The sequence below is a fragment of the Rhopalosiphum padi genome, chromosome 2 (genome assembly GCF_020882245.1).
Source record: "Rhopalosiphum padi isolate XX-2018 chromosome 2, ASM2088224v1, whole genome shotgun sequence".
Taxonomy (NCBI): Eukaryota; Metazoa; Arthropoda; class Insecta; order Hemiptera; family Aphididae; genus Rhopalosiphum; species Rhopalosiphum padi.
The window spans coordinates 54,114,402-54,135,661 of record NC_083598.1 but is presented as its reverse complement, the minus strand read 5'-3'; the positions used below and the strand labels follow the sequence as shown (position 1 = coordinate 54,135,661).

Here is a 21,260-nt window from a genome sequence, read left to right as displayed (position 1 = left end):
TGTCAATGAATAGAAGGTATTAGTTCTACTTCTATGTCCATATTGATCATTATATTGCATAGTATAATCTTAATAAAATATTTATTGGTTATACAATATAATACTATAATATGCTTAATAGTTATCTTATTTTAATACATCATAACAAAAGGATATTATGAATGAACATTATTAACTATAAGAATTTTTATATTTATACATTTTACAATGTAATGTAATAAAAAATAAACAATTAAAATTGTTGTTAAATTATTTTTACCCTTATACTATACACAATATAATATTATAACTGTGGTGTTAAAAATTTCTTTAGAAACTTTGAATAATTCATAGAGTAAAAATATTTAAATAGTAAAATAAAAAAAATAATAGTGATTAATTACAAATTATAGTTTTGATTATTGTTTAGTAAGTATACAAGATTATTAATTTTAGTGTTAAAATAGGTAAGTGAAGGGTTTAAATTTAAATTATAGGAGTATGATTTTGTTTAATAAACCAAATGGTATCTATAATAATATAATTGAAACCTTTTAAATTAGTAGGTAATAGGTAGTATACAACCTCAATATTGGTTTAGACTATTGTTATTATTAATTTTCGCTGAATAATTTGATACTTAATAGTTAATACTAATTAATAAACAATAAATAAATTGTTTTATAATACGTAAATTAGTGATTTCCTCTAACCAAGAGTAACAATAATTTGTATCTCGTATAAACTAAATGATTTAAAATAAAGACTAACTTTTTATTGATTTATATATTATTTATAATATATACTGTATAATTAATAAATGACAAAATATACTAAACTCTATAATTAATTATAAACCTAATAAATACCACAAATACAACACTTACGAAAAATAATATTTAATAGTTAAAAATATTGATATAATTATTGCAGTTCAGTTATTTAGAGGGAATGATGCTGTATTTTAAAAATTTACAACTTAGTAAATTTGCATTCAGAAAAACTCATTTTATGTTGTTAGTTTTAATATTATTAAATGTAAAATATTAAGAAAAGTAAAGAATATTATCTCTGTCCTTTAAATAGTTTTTTCGTTATATAAATTTTATAGCAAGTTATGAGTATTTTTAAATTAAATATAATTTTACTCAGGTGTCAAGTACTTATAACTTGATTTAAAATAAAAATATTGAAATATTAAAAATAACTAACTTGAGAACACAGATAATGTTCTTACTATTTGATTTGATAATATGTCAATATTTACATTACCTAGGTGGCTAGGTCAATAGTAAAACTTACAACGCAACTTATAACAGTGGTGGATCCAGGATTTAATTTTTTTAGGGGGGGGGGCATAGTCCAAAACGCAAGTATTAATTTTTTTAGTAATTAACAAATACATACAAATAGACAATAAATTTAAATGTGTATTTAACTTATGCCAATGGGGGGGGGGGGGGGTCCTTTGGCCCCTTTGAATCCGCCACTGACTCATAAATGTATTCTGTTGAATGCAAAGTTTCTGAGTTATATAATTGTAAGATGAAGATACAATTATACATGCAGTCATCATGTCCTCTTAAAATGAAAACATTGACCTACACTTAAGCTTAATAGGTATAACTTTGCATGTATAATTTATTTATACATCACATATATTTGTATATGTAATCTAAGTACCGAGCATGCTTACCCAATTTGTTCTTTTGATAATTTATTAATTAAATTCTGATTTTTGGAATTTTTAAGTATCTATATGACTAAATGGCTGTACTTAAAAACTATGTTTTAAAATATTTGATTTTTTAAATGAGAATCACCTTTTTTCTGTAAATTGTTAAATATATAGTTTCAAAAAATGTTTATGTAGGTATCAGGTATCTATAACAATTAAAATTATAACTTTAACCTTGTGTTATCCAATTAAGGATTATCAGGGTTATAATGATTTTAAAATTATAGTATTTCATATTAATCTACTGACATTTATTTTTATAAATTACATAGTACCTAATTAAGTTCTAGATTAATTATTAAGTACCAACTCTAATATATATTATTTTTGTAAGAATGTTATTCTTATTTAGTAAGGACTATTTTCATTAATATATACATGTAATAAATTAGAACTCTTTCTATTTTGATTTAGATTTATATAAATTATTATCTTAATAAGTTTTTTCATTACAGAATATTACTTAAATGATATGAAGAGTATTTTAAAATATGGTTTTTAAGTTGGTATACTTCTAAATTCTAAAAATCAGAATTTGAATAAATTCATTATTAATGGGGAAAAAATAGGGGTGGTCATGATTGGTGAATAACCTTTTGTATATTTTATATAGATACTTAGGTATACTATAAATGATATTTAAGTGGCATATACACGTATGGTGGGGGTTTGTTCAAACCCACCTTGGCTTATTTTTCACCATATAAAAAAGTGAAAATGTTTTTATAAAACATATATTATTTTTTAAAGTATCGGGTATCCTTTAAAGTTTAAATCATAAATGTTTGTGTATGCCACTTTGTTATCAGAAATACTTTATTCCTTTATTTAAATTTATATTTAGGCGATTTTTCGTTCATTTTTTTTTGTCTATATAAAATATAAAGATTATTATACCTAGGTTATTTATAGGTGTTATAGATTGCCTATATTTTTATGTTTTTTTGAATATCATTTAAATATCATTATCGCATGATGTGCAAAGGTAACGTATATAGATATAACACCTAATTTTTAGTTACAATTAAGTACAGCCTTACTAAATTTACTGATATACCTATTTATCTGTCTTTAAAATGTTAATACCTAATTATTTATCATGATCTTAAAATGCACAGAAGCATCTATACTCATAATCTATATTATATAATAGGTAACAACTACCTATCTAAAAATTATAATTGACATTTTTAAAATATTTGATATTATAATTTATTATTCTACTACGCGTAGGATAATGAACCTAATACCTATATATAAGTAATAAGTATATTATAATATTGTTTACCTTTTTAGGCAAAAATAAAAATAAAAACAATAAATTATTTTTAAAAGAATTATTATAATTTATATTAATAAATATACGTACTTTACTAATACCCAATCTATTTTTATAGTTTATTTTGTATAAAGAATAATAAAAATAATTCATTAAGCAAATTTACTTTAACGCAGTGGTGGTTTTGAAGAGTGGGTTATTACTTATTTATTATCGGGGACGAGATGGCGTTCAGGTGTGTTCTCTTTGCCTTTTTTTTTTTAACAATTATTTATATTTCGTATTTTTTATGTCATATAATTATAGTTATGTATTGACAATTCTAAAATGTTTGTGATAAACAGTTAATGCTACTTTCAATTGTATGTACCTTAATGAACTCTTTCTCCATTCATCCAGAAAATAATTTAAGATTTAACGGCCTTTCTTATGTTTTTACGGACTATAATTCAATTAATTCAATCTTAAATGTGCCACCGTATACAACAAAATAGTATGCTCAATGGATCCTAATCGCCTACCTACCACACACGCACGCGCTTTATAACATTCATATTACATAGGTATAGGTAACATACATTTATAATAGGTAACATAAAATATTTTTGGTAACTCAGATTTTTTTCCCGAATGCATTCGCTTATACTTAATAATAGTGTAAAATAAAGTAGTTAACCTGTTGAGTGATGATACTCGAATTTCTAAAAATATACCTAAACTGCTAGTAAAATATATAATATATATAATATTATATATATATATATATTTATTATATATTTAATATTTATAAAGATATTTGTGTGTATAGGTGGTAGATACCTATATAATATGTGTAAGGTGAGATATAAGGAAAACATTTAAAAATAAGAACGATTGCATATTTCTTAAGGAATACTACGCAAATAATGTTAAAATCATTCAAGTGAATAATAATAGAAAATAATATAATCTCATGTAATTGAGTCATAAATGTTATATAAAATTTATATTATGTACCTATTAATATAAACTCTGTTATTGTAAAATCTGTTATTGCACGTTTGAAATAATGGTCCCGATCTCATTTGCGTAGTACTCCCGTCAGACTTAAGATTAACTCAGTGATTGTATTATTTTTTAAGTCATAAAATTAACCCTTTTAATTTTTGATTTTCAGGGCCTAAATGAAAAATGACCCTCGAAGTTTTGCTCTCAATGGATGCGTGTATTGAGTGTGGTGTATAACGTTCACTGGTTGTTTCGTCAGGTTTGCTAACATGCAGGCTAATGACAATTCCAAAATTCGAACCACACTTTGCAATATAAGCCAGCACCACGGTTTATCATATGAGTAAACTCCTTAAAAATAATAATGTTGTTAAACAAATTATATTTTGATATTAAATCTAAAATGCAAAACTGATTAATGATAATTATTTATGTTGTATCTGATATAAGTCAATAAAATACAATTTAGGTACCTACCTACCTAAATGTATTTATCAATCTTTAAAAAAATAACTTAATAATATTATATGAATTAATATATACATATGTTGATTTGAATAGATGTGTAGGTTAGGTCATAGGTGCAACTAGGGGGGTGTCTTGGGTAGGCTTAGCCCACCCAGTTTTATATGTTATCAATCTAGTGGTGTAAGGGCAAAGCCCCCACGAGTTGCATCATCAATTTAGCCTACCCAGAAATAGAGCTCTAGTTGCATCTATGGGTTAGGTTATAGTGTATACCTATATTATTTTTTATTGTGATATTAAACCTGCTTAAAAAACAGTAAAATCCGAAGTTAAAAGTGGAAAAATTAAATACAGCAGACTACCTATTATAATTAAAAAAAATTGCGTCTTGAAATGATAAAAACTCACTTTCCTCGGGACCCCCCCCCCCTAAGAAAAAAACATTCAAAGTTTTTGACTCCCAATCAATGATCATTCAATCAACAAATAATTAAAATATAAAAATATGTCAATATGCTGGTAATTTATATATTTTTGAATACAAATAATTTATTCTTATTAAAATTATTGTAATTAATTAAATGTATATTAAATTATTTTTTAAAATCACAATTCAATTAAATGTCATATCGTTTATGTAGTTTAATTAGTAATAATAAGTATTATAATTCGTTAAATAAAATGTAATTTCTCATTCAATAGGTTTTGATGAATTAAAAATTAGAACAATAAAGTAGGTATCCACCTATTTATGTTAAAAAATATTTTACAGTAAAATGAACACATCATCCCCATTTTTTAATGTATTTAAACAATTACTAGAGATATTCTCAAAATATAAATAAATACTAGAAGCCCTTTACTCTAATACATATTTAATGTATAATTTATAATGCATATTTTTATATATTTAGTGGAATAACAAAGTAGAAAAAATATGGTTAATTTATTGTATTCAATTTTTAGTATATTTTTTTATCTATAGGTGCGCCTATATTTAAATCCTATTATTATAATATTTATCTTTACATTTTTATTTGTTTATCTTTTAAGATAGAAAAAATTGTCACTTAAAGTAGGAGTTGAAAATTGTTTTAAATATATAGTTTAGGTTAGTATGTTATTTATTAATACTCACCAATCAAATTAATATCCGTAGCAAAGTTAAAAAAACATAATAACATCGCTAGCCCTGCACAGACATGTACAGTTTTTATCACTAAGACGATTTCTGATTTAGTTACAGCGACTTTAGAAGTACGTCTTCGAACGTTATCCATTTTAGCATCTCCTGTTCCATTTCCTCGATTTACAAATGCTATATGATTTAATATCGTACTTAAGGTCATTTCAGAACTCTAAAATAAAATAACCAATGTTATATTTAAATGTCAGTTAGTGTAAAGTTTACATTTTACTCGTATAATTAAATACTGACTAAATCTGAAAAACTGCTCGAATGTCTGGTTGTAGGCCTGGTTTCCTGATCTGCTTGGCCGGTAGACTTAAGTCTAAAACTTCTTTGTGGCTGAAAATAATTAATATATTGTAATCATATGCAAGTTATATAGTTAACTTGTAATTTTGTGTTGCTTGTGAATTTTACTTGTAATGGCGTGAGTAACGATGACGATGTTGTTGGTGAAGTATCATTTGTAATGCCTGATTCTCCAGTTTTTGGGAATTGCCATGATATTGATTTGGCGAAACTCTTACGCCATGAACTTTCTTCTGGTTCTGCACTGTCGCTAGCATTGTTACTAGGACTTAATACCAGAAATTGCTTACTTCCTTCCACACAACTCAGTCGTTCTGCAATGAACATATTTTTGTTTGTTAAATAAATTATAGTTTTTATATATAAATTATAATTTATTAGGCAGTCGTTTACTTTGAATGATACTTTGAACTTCACTCGATCTTCTCGAAGGTGTAGTCGGGCTTAACAATGATCCAGATCTTTTCTGTCTTTGTACAAAACTACTAGCTCGTCGATTCATTCTATTAAAGCTATTAGCAACTTCTGATGGCGCTGTTATCTTGACAGCTTAATTTCATAAGTTTATATTAATGTAAAACTATTAAATAAGACTAATTTTATTTTTATCAAATTTACTTGGTTTATCTTTGGAGTCTGATTTTGATTGATGTGGAACTAATAGTGCTGGTACCAATGCAGCTGCCATCGAAGTAGCCAAGTTATTATACGGAGCTAATATTCCTAATTGCATTATACCTATATAAAATAATAATATAAGATTAATATTCAAAGTAATAATATATGTTATTTAATATGTATGATAAATTTAACAATTTATTGTATTAATTAATTGTTATAATTATTGTCTTAATTTATTTATATTTTATTACGCAATACTAATAGTAGTACCTAACAGTTAATTTTTTCCTAATTATTTTATTTAAAAAAATACTATTTTCTTTGATATTTTTATTATTCTATAAAATTGATTTTTTACTCTTCTTTTATTTATTAAAACATTTATTTTAAAGACTGCGGGATAATATTAAATGCAGGTATAAATTTAAGATTAATTTCACTTCACGATTCACAAAATCCTAATACAATAATGAAAGTTCGTAATTTCAGAAATAATGACAATTTGATATGAATATTATTTGTTGTCTGCGAATTTATAGTTTCTATTATTGAGATTTTAATTTTTAAGCTATTATTTTTTATATAACTGAAGATAGTTCTTAGATTTTTTATGACTAAGTGAATATTACAATTAAGTGTTATACAAATTGTTTGCAGGAGTTAAATTAATTGTTGTTTGTTTTGAGTTAATATTTAGGTAATTTTAAATTTTCTAAGTTACGCTTAAGTAATTAAGTACTTATTAGAGTATGGAAAGCATTCTATTACCTATAAAAAAAATAATTAAGTTAGAATTCCGTGGCTAGAATAAAGTTTCATAGTAGGCAAATAATATAAACATTTTTTTTACAAGTTTTTTTTAAATATGAATATGAAAGGTCTTCGTAACCTTTTTAATTTTATAACGATCTTTTTAGATTTTTGGTGCTTACAATAATAAATACAATTTGTAACATTTTTAGGTATTATAACTTGATATTTTAATACGAGGTTAAATAGATTCATATTGTATTTAAATATAAAAATGTACACAACATTTTTTAGTTTTTACGAAAAGGGAAAAAAATTAAAGTCTTATCAAACTATTAAAAAAATATTAAAATTTAAAAAGTAAAATTTATTGATTAAAAATATATTAATATTTTTATAAAAAATAAATCTATTTATGGAATAATAATATTAGGTATCTACCTACATAATTATATAGTATTCTAATAAGTATTACGTAGAATCTAATAATAATCGATTAAAGTAGTGTTTATCTAATGTCTAATAAATTATATTTTATTCATGGCACACAGTATGACTCATACTTACCCTTGTGTCGTGAATCAAAGTTTTGTAAGACCGACTTCGGCATGCGCTTAACGAGTGTCATTACTTTAACGCCTAAGTAAAGGAAGAAACAGCAAAGCCAAATTCCCCAAATATGCAAAAGAATACGCACGGCATTACCTAAGACCTGTTATTACAGTGATTTTTGATGTTATTGTTTATTAATAATTGTTTTTTAGTTGATATTAAAATACCCATAGTTTGTAATCGACAGATGCGACTATATCTGCTGGAACAAGAACACCAACAATTAATACAGTAGCTGTCACTACGACTGATTTACGTCTCATATTTGAAGGTCCCGCTTGCAACTATTTATAAAAACATAATTTTTAAATCTGATTTGGACTGTAAAAGTTTATGTCCTTTGAATTTAACGTACTTGAGTTAGCTGTAAGTAGGCCAATTGTAATAAGGACAGGGCTGTCACTAAGCTGCATAAACCAAGATCCCATGTCAAATGTGTGACAACGGATGAAATGTTCTGAAACATAGATAATGAATTAAGTATATTTCCACACAGTTAATAATTGACATCGACTTACTCGTCTTGTATTATATGGGTCGACGAATAACACAAACGCCCTACAAATACCTGTAGCCAGTAATAATGCATTGATTGCTGCCATGTATGGTTTTTTGTTAGAAGTTTGTGATCTTAAATTAAAACGAATGCAATATATTAATATATAATATAGTTAAAAACAACTTTTTTTTTTAAACAATTTTAAGTAAGTAAGATGGTAACTACATGAACATATTTTATTGAATATTCAAATAATATTATATAACTATACACTCATGATATACCTACTCATATTGTATAAAAATTGTTTGTGATTCAAGAGGATTTAAAAATTTTATATTTAATAGTATACTTGGATACTTATTTATTAACTTCATAAAGTTAACTAATGTTTAAACGACTTGTATTACACTGGGTAAGTCACGTTTTCTACATTTTGCAGGAGAGCAAAAACAATATTTTTTTTTAGTGTTTTATAAGTGGATTGAGGTAGCTATAACAATTTTTACATATGACGTTTTTCATTTTTTTGTTTATGAAAACAATTGTTGAGATAGTAAACGACAAACGTGCTCCAATAGTTATATATATAGCTCCTCTACACATTGATAGCGTTGGTGGGTACTTCAAAGAAATAGCTATTTTAAATTCTTATTAGGTAATCATCAAACAATAGTTTCAGAACAAACAGTAATATAATTTCTGATTACCTCAGTCAACTTCTAAATCAAGATTTTTTATTTGTATTCTTAGGCGTTTAAAATCTATTGTTAAAACTTTTAGCTTTAATTTCTAAGTTACATAAGATGACTAGATGAATTGCTAAGCATAGAATAAAGTTTCTAAATGCAACTTTGTGGTACGTAAAAGACCTAGAAAATATACCTAGACTTACCTGATGTTTAAGATTGAAAAAACGGCATAAAACGATAAAATGAAAAAAAGACATGCAAATCCATATGCATGTATGTTGAATGTCCATACAAGTTGTTCAACGCACACATTATCCCATGAAGGGTGTGGTGAGTGGTCCGTTGAAATGGTAAAATTGCATTTTTTCCATATTTTATCTTTGCAGTCTTCCAGATTCTTATTACAGTCTAAAATTAGAATAAAATAAAATTTTAATGACGTACTTGTTAGCATTAAATATAAATTAGGACACTGAAAAACTGCTTGTTTAGTAAGGATACTATACTTAAGTATCTTTACTTAATATATCTATAAGCAATGTTGAGATAGAAATGTATATAGTCATTTATAATATATAATAACAATGAAAATAGTTTTTTTTTATTGAACTGAGTATAAACTTTGAGTAGAGCACTTGTGTAGTATATTTTCGTTCATCTTGATAAAGATAGAGATTGCATTTGAATATTAAATTATAATTTTATAATTTATATAAACTTTAAAATAATGATAAATGGTTATTAGTTTATTACTTTATTAGATTTGATTAAAAAAAACGTTGCTGAGAGGAGGTTTCTTTTGTTCATTATATTATAGCGTATCTATAATAATACTTATGTCATGTTTCCAAATTTTAATATTTTTTAAAATGTTGCTAGTAAAGGATTTAGGATTTTTTTAAAATATTTTTTGGATGAAGTATAATATTACACTCTCGTATCAAAATAATTTAAAAATTGTGTTATAGCTATGATACAAAGGCTATTAATTAATAGTTTTTAGTAATTTTCTATAATTATTACGCATTTAATAATATTATTTGGCAATAGAAATATAAAATTAAATTCTTTTACATTTAGTTGAATTATTAAAAAATATATTATACCAAGTTATTGAAAATGTATACATCACAATAGAGTATCAATCATAAAAAAAAATAATAATAATTAAACAGTGGTACCTGTAACGTTATTATAATTTGTAACAAACCGTATTGTAGTATAAAATGTTTATTGAGAAACCATACGAAAATGCATAAATTAATTGTATGTACTGATTACATAAAGGAATTTATTTTGTCACGTGTATTTGCATTGTTCTTTTTTTGATTGACATGGGATAATTATTTGGGTTCACCGGGTTTGCAAATGAAAACTGTAGAACACAATTATGTAAGCGATCCTGTGCAAGTATTTGACATTTATAATGGAAAACATTTTCTTCAAACTTATTCTTAAAGGGAAGCTGTACTAACATTAATGTATATATATACATAATACATGCACATATATATTTTTGATAGTATATATTACATAATATATACCTATGCCATTTATAGTTAATATAAGTTTACAAGAAATCCTATTTACAAACTTTTTAAACATGACAATAAAATGCATGGAACATTATTAGCTACAGGTCTGAAACAATATGAAACCAACCGTTTAATAACGTACGACATAGTTATATTATTGAATAAAGACTGTAAAATGTACGCTAAATTGGATTATTGTTATGCAATTTGTGACTGAATTATATAAATAAAAACAATATTGTATACTCTAGTGATACTATCACAAGTTTTTTTTAAAGTTTCAATGTAGACCATTTATTTCCTGTACCTATTTTTTTTTTATTTGTAGGTGATACCGAGAATTGAAAGTTTTATAAATCCATTATACGGAGATGTATTTATAAACTTAAAAGTTCCTGGAACATAAAATATAGTATCTACTATAAAGCTTCAAAGCTCGATAAAGCTCATTTTTAGAATGAACTAGTTTTTTTCCAGAAAATGTAAAAATATAAAGTATGCTATAATTTCTTAATTGAAAAATATGAAAGCGAAAAAAATATTAAAATTATTATTAATATTTAATATGAGTAATGGTTAATTATTATTAATATTTAATATGAGTAATGATTAATTATTATCTGGAAGTTTTTTGTAATTCGAATTTTCTTGAGCCATAGAAGTTGGCCTAGATTATTTGAACAAGAGATTTTTTTTTTAAATTTAACCTTTTTTTCCGTTTTCTGAGTTGATTAAATAAACCAACAATATAGTTGTTAACAAATTAAATAAAATGCAAACATTTTACTTATCCATTTGGATTCATGTTACTATTTTGCAGCTAACTAACACAAAAGGTTAAATTTGTTAAAAACTTGAATCCGAAATGCCTTAGGCAGCATTTGTGTAAGTATTTTATAAGTTCTAGAATTATAAAATACGAAAAATATAAACGTAAAGTAAATCATCATCCAACTATCAAAATCTGACATTAAACAAAAAAATATATTTATTGAATTTTATTTGGAATTAAGTTATCAAGTAATTTAATTTATAATGGTTTTCATTAAAATATAATTAATTAAAAGTCACGGTTGTGGTAAAAATTATACATTTTTTTTTTTTAATAAGCTTGTATTATTCTAATTATTTTATTTTAAATTTATTTCTTATTTTTGGAAGTAACTACTATAAAAATATTTAAAACTATCCAAAACTATCGTTAATATAGGTTTTAATCATAGCTACCCATTGGTAATAAATGGGTAATCAATTCTATGATACTTTTTTTGTTACGAAACATTTGTGTTGTTACGATACATTTATTTTTATTTATGTAAAGTTCACAGACAGAAAAAACACTTGTTACTAGTTTTTGGAACACAATTATAATTTATATTTATCTAATTTTTTAGTTTTCTATAATATTTTAAAAAGTAAGATTTTTCTATTTTTTTGACTATGAGAGAAGTTTTTTTATTTTAGAATTGACCCAATTAAACATTTTAACTTTCTGACATTTTTATTTATGTGTAGAGTTTGTACGAATAAAAGAAATATAAAATATTTCCTATATATAAACTTAATAAGCTCAAGATTATTTTAATTTATAATGCTTATGTATTTTGTATTTATTATTATTAACTTATCATTAATTAATTAAAAAGACTACAGTACGTTTTTTAAATTTATGGATTCGTAATTATTATTTTAAAATGCACGTATACTTGAGATTTTGAGGTAAAAGATATAAATATTTTAGTACCAAAATTTATAAATTTATAATATGTAAGTGGGGTATAAAATATAAGGAATATACCAGGTGTTCAAAAAGTTTAAATACTCTTAATTACTTTATGAATATTTCTATACCTTACATAGATCAATAAAAGATAACATTGCTGTACGTTTATTATGTAAAATATTTAATAATTTCATAATTTATATCATAATATCATATTATCATTTATCAGTTCCAACGAGTATAATAATTTTTGAATGCTCTTTTTATGAAATCAGGAATATATAAATCTAGAAACATCTATTTTTGGAAGGATATAAAAAAATAAAAATATAAATAGTTTAAAATATTTAAATCAATACCTCTGTTCAAAAATAATCTTAAAAATTTATAGTAATTTTAGGTTTACAAAGGGAAATTGATTCCATATAAGCATGCACCAACTCTAATAATTTATTCAACACGGCATTTAAAATAAATTTAACTGGTTAAATTTATAATATATTATTTATCTCAATGGACTCACTGAGAAAATTTATTTATTTATTTTTCATTTTTAAGTATTATATCATTGTTTATTTATAGAGAAAGATTTGTGAGCTATTAAACAAAAGCATTAGAAAAATAAATTCCAAAATAAGTATTTTATCATTAAAAACAATTATTGATTAATAATATTAATATATATTATTATTGATATTTAATAACCGAATTAAAAAAATTGTATTATATTTGAAATATTTTTATTGTTTTAAGTACAAAATAACGGTAATTTTTTTTATAATATTTAAAATGTGATTTTATATGTCTTTACATAAATCATAAAATTACATTATTATATAATTATAAAATTAATTACATAATACTATAACTCTTGGATCATTAATAATATTTTAACCACAAACTTATGTTCATTTTAAACAGTATTCTATTAAAAGTTAAACTATTTACAAAACAATTAATATTATATATTTTATCTAGTTAATGAAAAGGGCTTAAACAGTAAACGTAGAAAGTTTTGATAGGATGTTATGATATTAGAGTTTAATTTTGTACATTATTTTGAAGGTTTATTGCTTTAAATTTAGATTATATCTGATATATTTTAATAAAATAAAAATGTATGCAATTTTTTTATTTATAAGTGAGCAGCAAGGTTTTCAGGATCTAATTGAATTAAAACTTCTGTAATGTTCACTATAGATAATATTTCAAACATCATAATTATTATTATATTAAACATGACTTTTTGTAATTTGATATGAGCTTAATTACGAATGTCATTGGATCATTAATAATTGAATATAATAATATATGTATATTATACTGTCTATTAAGGTAGATACTAGGTATGTAGTTAATTCATTTATTGAATAAGATGAATAAAAATACTTATGACTTATGAGGTTTTATTTTAATACAAGTGTTGTGAGTAAAAATAAATTTGATTTAACGATGATGAATTTTTTCAGCTTTCTTCGTAGAATACTTGGCGAAAAAAACTTTTAAACAATGCTACGTAGAATATATTTTTAATGAGAAATTATACATAGATATTGCATGCGTGCAATGTATGTCACATTGGAATGTCAAAACTTGAAATTGAAATGTTTAAAAGAAAGTAATGACTTCTATAGAGGTGTATATTTACCTATATTAATTCCAATTCTATTACTTTGAATGCGATAAGATAAAATAATAATTATAGTTGCAATTTAAAGTCAATCTTTACACTATAAAATATTGTATTATTAAAAAAAAATAATTTTAATTTTTAAATATTGGTACACTCACTATATTACAATGTAAACTTTTATAAAATATAGTACCTACATATCTATTTAATTTGGAAACTTGTATATCAGGACAACTTAAGTAGATTAACAATAAATAAATACTAATACATTAATACTCTTTAAACTTGCAATGCGTTAATTTATTTAATTAACTTGCTAACTAGAAATTTGTTAATTTGTATAGTGTGTGTAATGTGTATAAATAATAAATATAGGTATACTAGTTTTTTATTGTAAAAAATATTTTTTTTAATCATTATAATTATACATTTTTAAGTTCTAACTATTTTGGATGGTAATATACATTATTAATTTCATATTTTACAGCAGAATATTTTTTTGAATATTTCGATGTATACAATTTTATTTTATTATGTTTAATTTTAATTTTTTAATTATTAGTTAATTCTAAGTATTTAGAGTTAAGATGAGTGGAGTTGAACAGGCATCCAGTAAAGTGTTGGTCCACTACTCCGTTTATTTACACTTTTAATATTTAGAATATAAGATAGTAAAATATATCTATTATCAATAAAAATAAAAAGAATGATTATGATAAAAATTGTAAAACATATAATTTTTTCCTTTCAAAAACGCTGTTTTGAGTTGACATAAAACTATGTTAAAAAATTTCAAAATAGTAGAAATTTCAGTAATTAGTGTAGACAATTAAATATATTATCGTGTATATTGTTTATATAATATATACCTATAGAGAGATTTTTTATTATTTCATTAGGTACTTTAGTAGTTAGTGATATCATGACTTATGAGTTATATAATTCTATTTATTTTTGAATCCATAATTTGTTGGGCTATGTCGTATAATATATTGAAATGCATAATAAATTAATAACATTATAGGTACGTTAGCATATTATTATGCAGAGTATTAAATTTAAAATACCGATTTTTGGTAAATTTATTAGATATTATTCAGTTTTAGTACTAAAGATATTTTTTTAAACAATTAGTTATTATATTTATATAACAGTTGATATAATTTTTAACAGGAACGAACATTAATTAAATTGGTTTGTTTATTCATTTTATAGTATATTATTTTATTTTTCAACTTTTTTTTTACAGAAAAGTAGTGTTCCAAACGTCGAAGGTTCAAAATTGTATCATCAGTCAAAATACGTTTTATGGAATACCTATAAAATATTATTCATTTTATTAAAAATATTTACTTTAGTTATAATAATAATTAATGCGTGTAAAATATGTTTTTAAATTATGTATTTATCGTTAATATGTCTACCTATATATATTTTATTATTATTTATTAATAAACATGTTACGTGTAATGAAATTACTCATTAAGATTAATTGCCGAACCAAACTTTGAGTTCTTCGGTGTTCAGAAAATATACAAATTATGATAAATTATGTAAATTATTACATTATTCATGATTTAGCGAGACTTAGTTCTATATTTAATTTGTTTTTACTAAGCTTGTAGTGGGTTTGAATTATTTAAGAAAAAATAAAATAATAGAATTTTCAAGACGATTTCAGAAAGTAATTGATTTATATTTAAATTTAATCTAAAAAAAAAAAACATTCATTCTTAATTATAAAATAAGTCTACATAAAAAAATTCTGATCCATATATTATTCAAAGTAAATTATAACTATAGCCATTAGGTATTCATACATTTTTTATTATTTTATCTATTGTTAGTTGCCTAATTAAAAAATTAAAAAAGCAAGTAGATAACAACATTATGTATTTATCAGTATTTTTCTTTTGTTTAATAATTATTATTGTATGGATAGGTATAAACCTTTTTTTATTGGTAATCCATTTAATTTTTCGACAGGTTTTATCATGAGATATTTAGAATTCCATAATCCCTTTTATATTAGATGCAATTTACACAATAATATGATATTTAAATTTAATTACTATATTTCAGTTACATGATTTTGTTATTTAATCTGTGTAGATTTGAATTGAATTTATTTTGATTAAAAATTAGAAACTGCGCAAAACACTTTATTAGTAACTATATAATAGTTATAAATCTGGTATAATAATTATGTAAATTGTCACTTGAGTTTTTACGTAATACCATTAAGTATGGATGATAAGGATAGATTAAATCTATACAGTTAGTATAAATAATGATAATACGCACGCTATCTTATAAACTTGCTGTTGTAATTATTTGAAGTGATACCATATTTTTAAATTATATAGTTATCTTTAAAGTTAAATCTAATAAGTCCTTTTCTCGTTTATATCATAATATATAATATTAAACTAAAAATAAGCTATAAAGTTATTAGCGAGGAGATACTCTGAAAGTATTCTCCGAAATAATGTATTATGTATACAATTACAATATACTATTATACGTAAATAAATATTAAAATGGAGGCAACAAGAGACTAAGTAAACAAATAGTATTTTGATATATTTTTTTATGATTTGAGTAATGTAATGTATTACTATTGATCCCTATTTTAGACAGTTTGATTTTTGAATATTATATACAGAAGAGTCGATTGGATATGAATAATAACATGTACACGTTTATGCCAAAATCATGCGTACTCACAATAACTCTTAAACGTAGTGTCATTTATAACTAATGTAACGCAGGAAAAATGCTATTTCGAATTACTATGTTATGTTAATATGTTACAATATGCGTCGTTTTAAGCGTTTTACATATGATGAGCACGAATCAAGTATCCCATTACACATAGGCACTTTGATACAACAGCGGATGGGGGTAATTACTAGTATAATAGTAGTATATACTATAGGCAACTAATTAGTAATTACCCTACACTTGAAACACGTAATATATGCAACTGCAGTATACATATATCTTATTCTTCAATACATTGATTTTTAGATTCTTAGAACACAGAAAATACTGATCTTAAATTAAGTACTTATTTTTTTTTCAATATGATTTTGTTTTGATTCAATTTTTATGAACTGATTGTACCCACTTAAAAAATATATCAGTATAATTTTTAAATTACGTTTTAAGTGATAATGATGGTTGCAATTTAAAATCCAATGGCTGTAATTCCTGAAGATTATATAAATAAAAAAAAGTTGTTGTTATTTTAGGTAAATCCGTGGACTGAAAGAATATAATATATTGTTTACTAAACTTTTTGAAACATTATATGCATTACATTATAAACATTATTGTTTATTAAAAAATGGACAAATATTTTTCCATTTAGTTTATATAAATTAAAATTAATTAATTAATAAATTATTAAAATTAAATGTAATAATTTCATAATTTTAATTGAATTGTTTTATTTAAGTGTGACAAATATGAATAACAATACGTAAGTAATGAAAAGTACAGTTAAATTTTTTAAAAATCCAATAAGCCCATTCTGCTTTGTATTATTTACTAAAATAGTAAAATAAAATATAAATATAGTAAATAAAAGAATTATCTAGAAAATCTAACCAAACCTCTATATTTATATTATAATTTAAAAGTTGGCTTATTATTGTTTAAATAAATTTAATAAATTTACACACTGTTTGATTTTATTAAATTGATTAATAAATTAATCATAATAAGCGTACCTATATAGCTTGAAAGTGGAAGTTTGAACAAAAGATTAAAAGTGTTTGTTAACCGTTAAGTATTATCTAATAAAAGTTTTTAACTTAAACAAATGTTTGAAAATTTGTATGGTTGATTAGCACATGGTATATAAATATAATATTATGTTTATGAATACATATAGGTAAATAAAAAAATACTTTGATATAGAAACGCACTTTTTGTCCACTATACCTATAAGTATATAAATGTAATATAGGTACTTAATAATATATCCGTTGATATTCTAATAGTAGTATCTAATACATTATTATTAGGTAAATTTATCTAAGTTAAGTATTCTAATAACTAAGACAAACAAAAAATACGAGTATTTTTTTTAGTATTTTATGTGGTTTATGATAATGTTTTGAAAATATTTTTATAGCTAGTAAAAAAAAAATAATCGAATTTTTGTATTTTTTGAACTCGAAATTGACTGTTGCATTAAAATATTATATCTTGTTTTTTAACACAATATTTTTGTGGAATGTATATTGGTTTTGCAATAATGTTTGTTTTTTTATTGTTAGTCTTGTTTACAATAGTATTTTTGAGTGGGTGAAGTGTGATATTTTGCAGGCAGTCCAACTTTTGGATTTAAAATTAATCTTTTTATAAAGTATTTTATTAGTATTGTAAAAATTGCGAAACAAACAAAAATTTAATAATAATTTAGAAAGTAATAACCTTTTATAGAAATATAAAATGTTTATAAATTTTATTTTATGTAAGTATGAGTTGAAAAGTTGTTGATTTATTTATTTTTTTTTTACAATAATTACAATTTTTTATTTCGAAAACTTGTATACCTATATAATAAAAAGAATAAGGATAAAAAAGTATTAAAAAATTTATTGGTACAGCAAATTTTAAAACAATCACTTTTAAATTATCTTTTCTAGGTAACATAAATGTGCATTATCTTTTGCTGAGGAGGTTTAAGTGAGAAGAGTATATTATAATATTTGGTCTCAGTTGTAGTGTATTTTCCATTAATTTTATTTAGTAGTTGAAAATAAAATATATAATTGTAGTACTAAATACATTTTTAAATTATGGATACAGATGAAATTTTCCATAATTACATATAATTAGAAGTAGTTAATTTAATATAACTATGTGAGAATTTCAAGTTAGTTTTACGATGCGGATTTACTCAAATTTTTTAAATACTTAAATTATATTTGGAAATTAATATTATATACCCTATGGCTTATACTTGAAAATTAAACTAGAAGAAACTTTTGCGATATTTATTCTACATTATAGTTTAAATTGTGCATAGTCAATATTAGAAACAATACTAAAATTTATTCAACAGTATTTATGTAACTTATCTGTTATCATGATAATAAGTTTTTTTTTAATACAATTTTGTAAAATACATTTTTGTAATAAATCACGCAAGCGGTCAATATTACAATGTTTATTAAACGATTAAGGTTTTCATAAATTTATTTTTATTTTTCAATTATCATATCTGTTATGTCATATGAGCAATATGACGATTAAAAAAAAAAATCAAATTGCGATTATTGTAACTGGATAATGTCAGTTTTATAACCTTCTTGTGAAAATATACAATTATACAAGTAATTATTATGATTTATGATAATATAAACATGCGTTGATTCAGGGGAGTTTGATATCATTTAACTATTCAACAAGCTTATAACGATGTGATGATAAGCTTTTACAAATTAGGGGATTTTCAAGCATTACCATTATACATTTTTTCAGTTACCTAGGTGTTTAATTCCGATGAATTATTAATATACATTTTTATATTTAATTAAAAACTACCATATTCATAATTATGTATATTATGCAATATATATATCATACATAGTCATACAGATAAATATAAAAATATACATTTTTAAATTTATTTATTATACATTATCAATGTTGCATGTCATAATAGTTTATTTTATATTATTGTTTATTATTTTGTTAAATTTGTGTTATTCAGGTATATTCTTATATAATTATCCAAGAACTTGGGAATTTATATTATTTATTTGTCAGTAAAAATGTACATACTTAGGTACCTAATAAAAATTAATCTACTCTAAATATGTAAAGGAAATGTTTGTACTTGCATTTCTATTTTCGTTTTTCTAAAATATTATTTAATGCACTTAAAAAGGTTTTATGTCAAAGTTATACCTTTAATAATTTATATCTGGTTAACGGTTTGTACTATATAAGGAGTAATTTATTAGATTAAAATGTATATAGGTAATATATATTATCTGAGTCGAGTGGATATGGTATAAATGCAGTTACAAGCGGTTATTTGTAGTTAAATATCTTTTTGATAAAATATTTCAATTTGTACTATAATTAATGTACCGTTCGAATGTATTACATCTCAAGACATAGTACATGGAATAAAGCGTCTATAGACTAATAATTGATTCGTATAGCAGACGATAATAACAATAATTGTTAATTATTCTCATATTCGTGGGTCATAAAATGATCCGTAAAAGTTAAAATGAAAAAAAAAGATAATTCTTACATATCATATTACATAGACGTTTAATACATTTTACCTACGTTCTACGTATATACCTATTATATACATTACGGATTGTAATATACAATCGAAACGGCATTCAAACGGGGTTTTTAAGAGATTTTTCTTTATGTATATTATGTATGTATGAACAGTTTTAAATCGTGATTTATTTTACATGTTTACCATCTAAAGACGAGTGAGACGAAACAAATTCCTAGTTAGATCACCGGTGACCTGGATTCATATATCACCTCCTAACGCCGGGCAATGGGATGGATGAAGTGTAACAACAACGAAAAAATTAAAAATTAAAAACCATAATATTTTTCAGCGCTTCATAACATTATAGACGACAGAGCAAATGTCGGCGGTAACTCGAAGATATGGCGACAATATACTCTATATAATATACCTACGTTATGTGCGCACTTATATACGTTATTAACACAATAAAGGGTAAATATTATCGAAACGTTATGATTTATGTTGTATAATATACAAAATTATTATTCCGACGAACCCTTGTTTACTGCGGATGAGATAATGGGGGGGGGGGGGATCGACGACTATTTTGGCTTACCTTGGCCGTGCTGTGTACCGTTGTAAGACCGATGCATAATGACAACAACGACGACGACGACGACGACGACGACGACGGCGACGACGGCGATGACGGGACACCGGCGATTACATAAGTGCTACTATAAATAGGCAGTAATAGTGTGCTCCGATATAGTCTACATCAATGTTTTGCAGCGGCTTTGGTCATGGTATATACCCCGAGCTCTGCCCGCGTGCAACAGATGGCCCCGCCGGGGCTCCTGGTCGCCGTGGCAACGGCTATTACAGGTGAGATGTTGCCCAGCAACCGGTGCCCAAAAATCCGGGCAAAACCAATGGCCCACATTCGTTAATCAATTGTCTCACCTTATCCGTCGACTTTTCTTCTCGCCGTCGCGCGCACCG

General features: G+C 23.9%; 1 protein-coding gene across 1 annotated transcript; it reads right to left on the bottom strand.

Moving 5' to 3' along the window:
* Positions 1 to 327: 327 nt before the first annotated feature.
* Positions 328 to 21,095, bottom strand: LOC132921930 (uncharacterized). Its single transcript, XM_060985183.1, has 12 exons — positions 20,875 to 21,095; positions 9,327 to 9,531; positions 8,451 to 8,562; positions 8,288 to 8,389; positions 8,100 to 8,216; positions 7,888 to 8,032; positions 6,568 to 6,687; positions 6,343 to 6,498; positions 6,058 to 6,263; positions 5,890 to 5,979; positions 5,590 to 5,809; positions 328 to 4,334 (listed from the first exon to the last, which is right to left on the bottom strand). The coding sequence occupies exons 1-12, from the start codon at positions 20,909 to 20,911 to the stop codon at positions 4,156 to 4,158; spliced, it is 1,689 nt and encodes a 562-aa protein (XP_060841166.1). The 5' UTR covers positions 20,912 to 21,095; the 3' UTR covers positions 328 to 4,155.
* Positions 21,096 to 21,260: the final 165 nt, after the last annotated feature.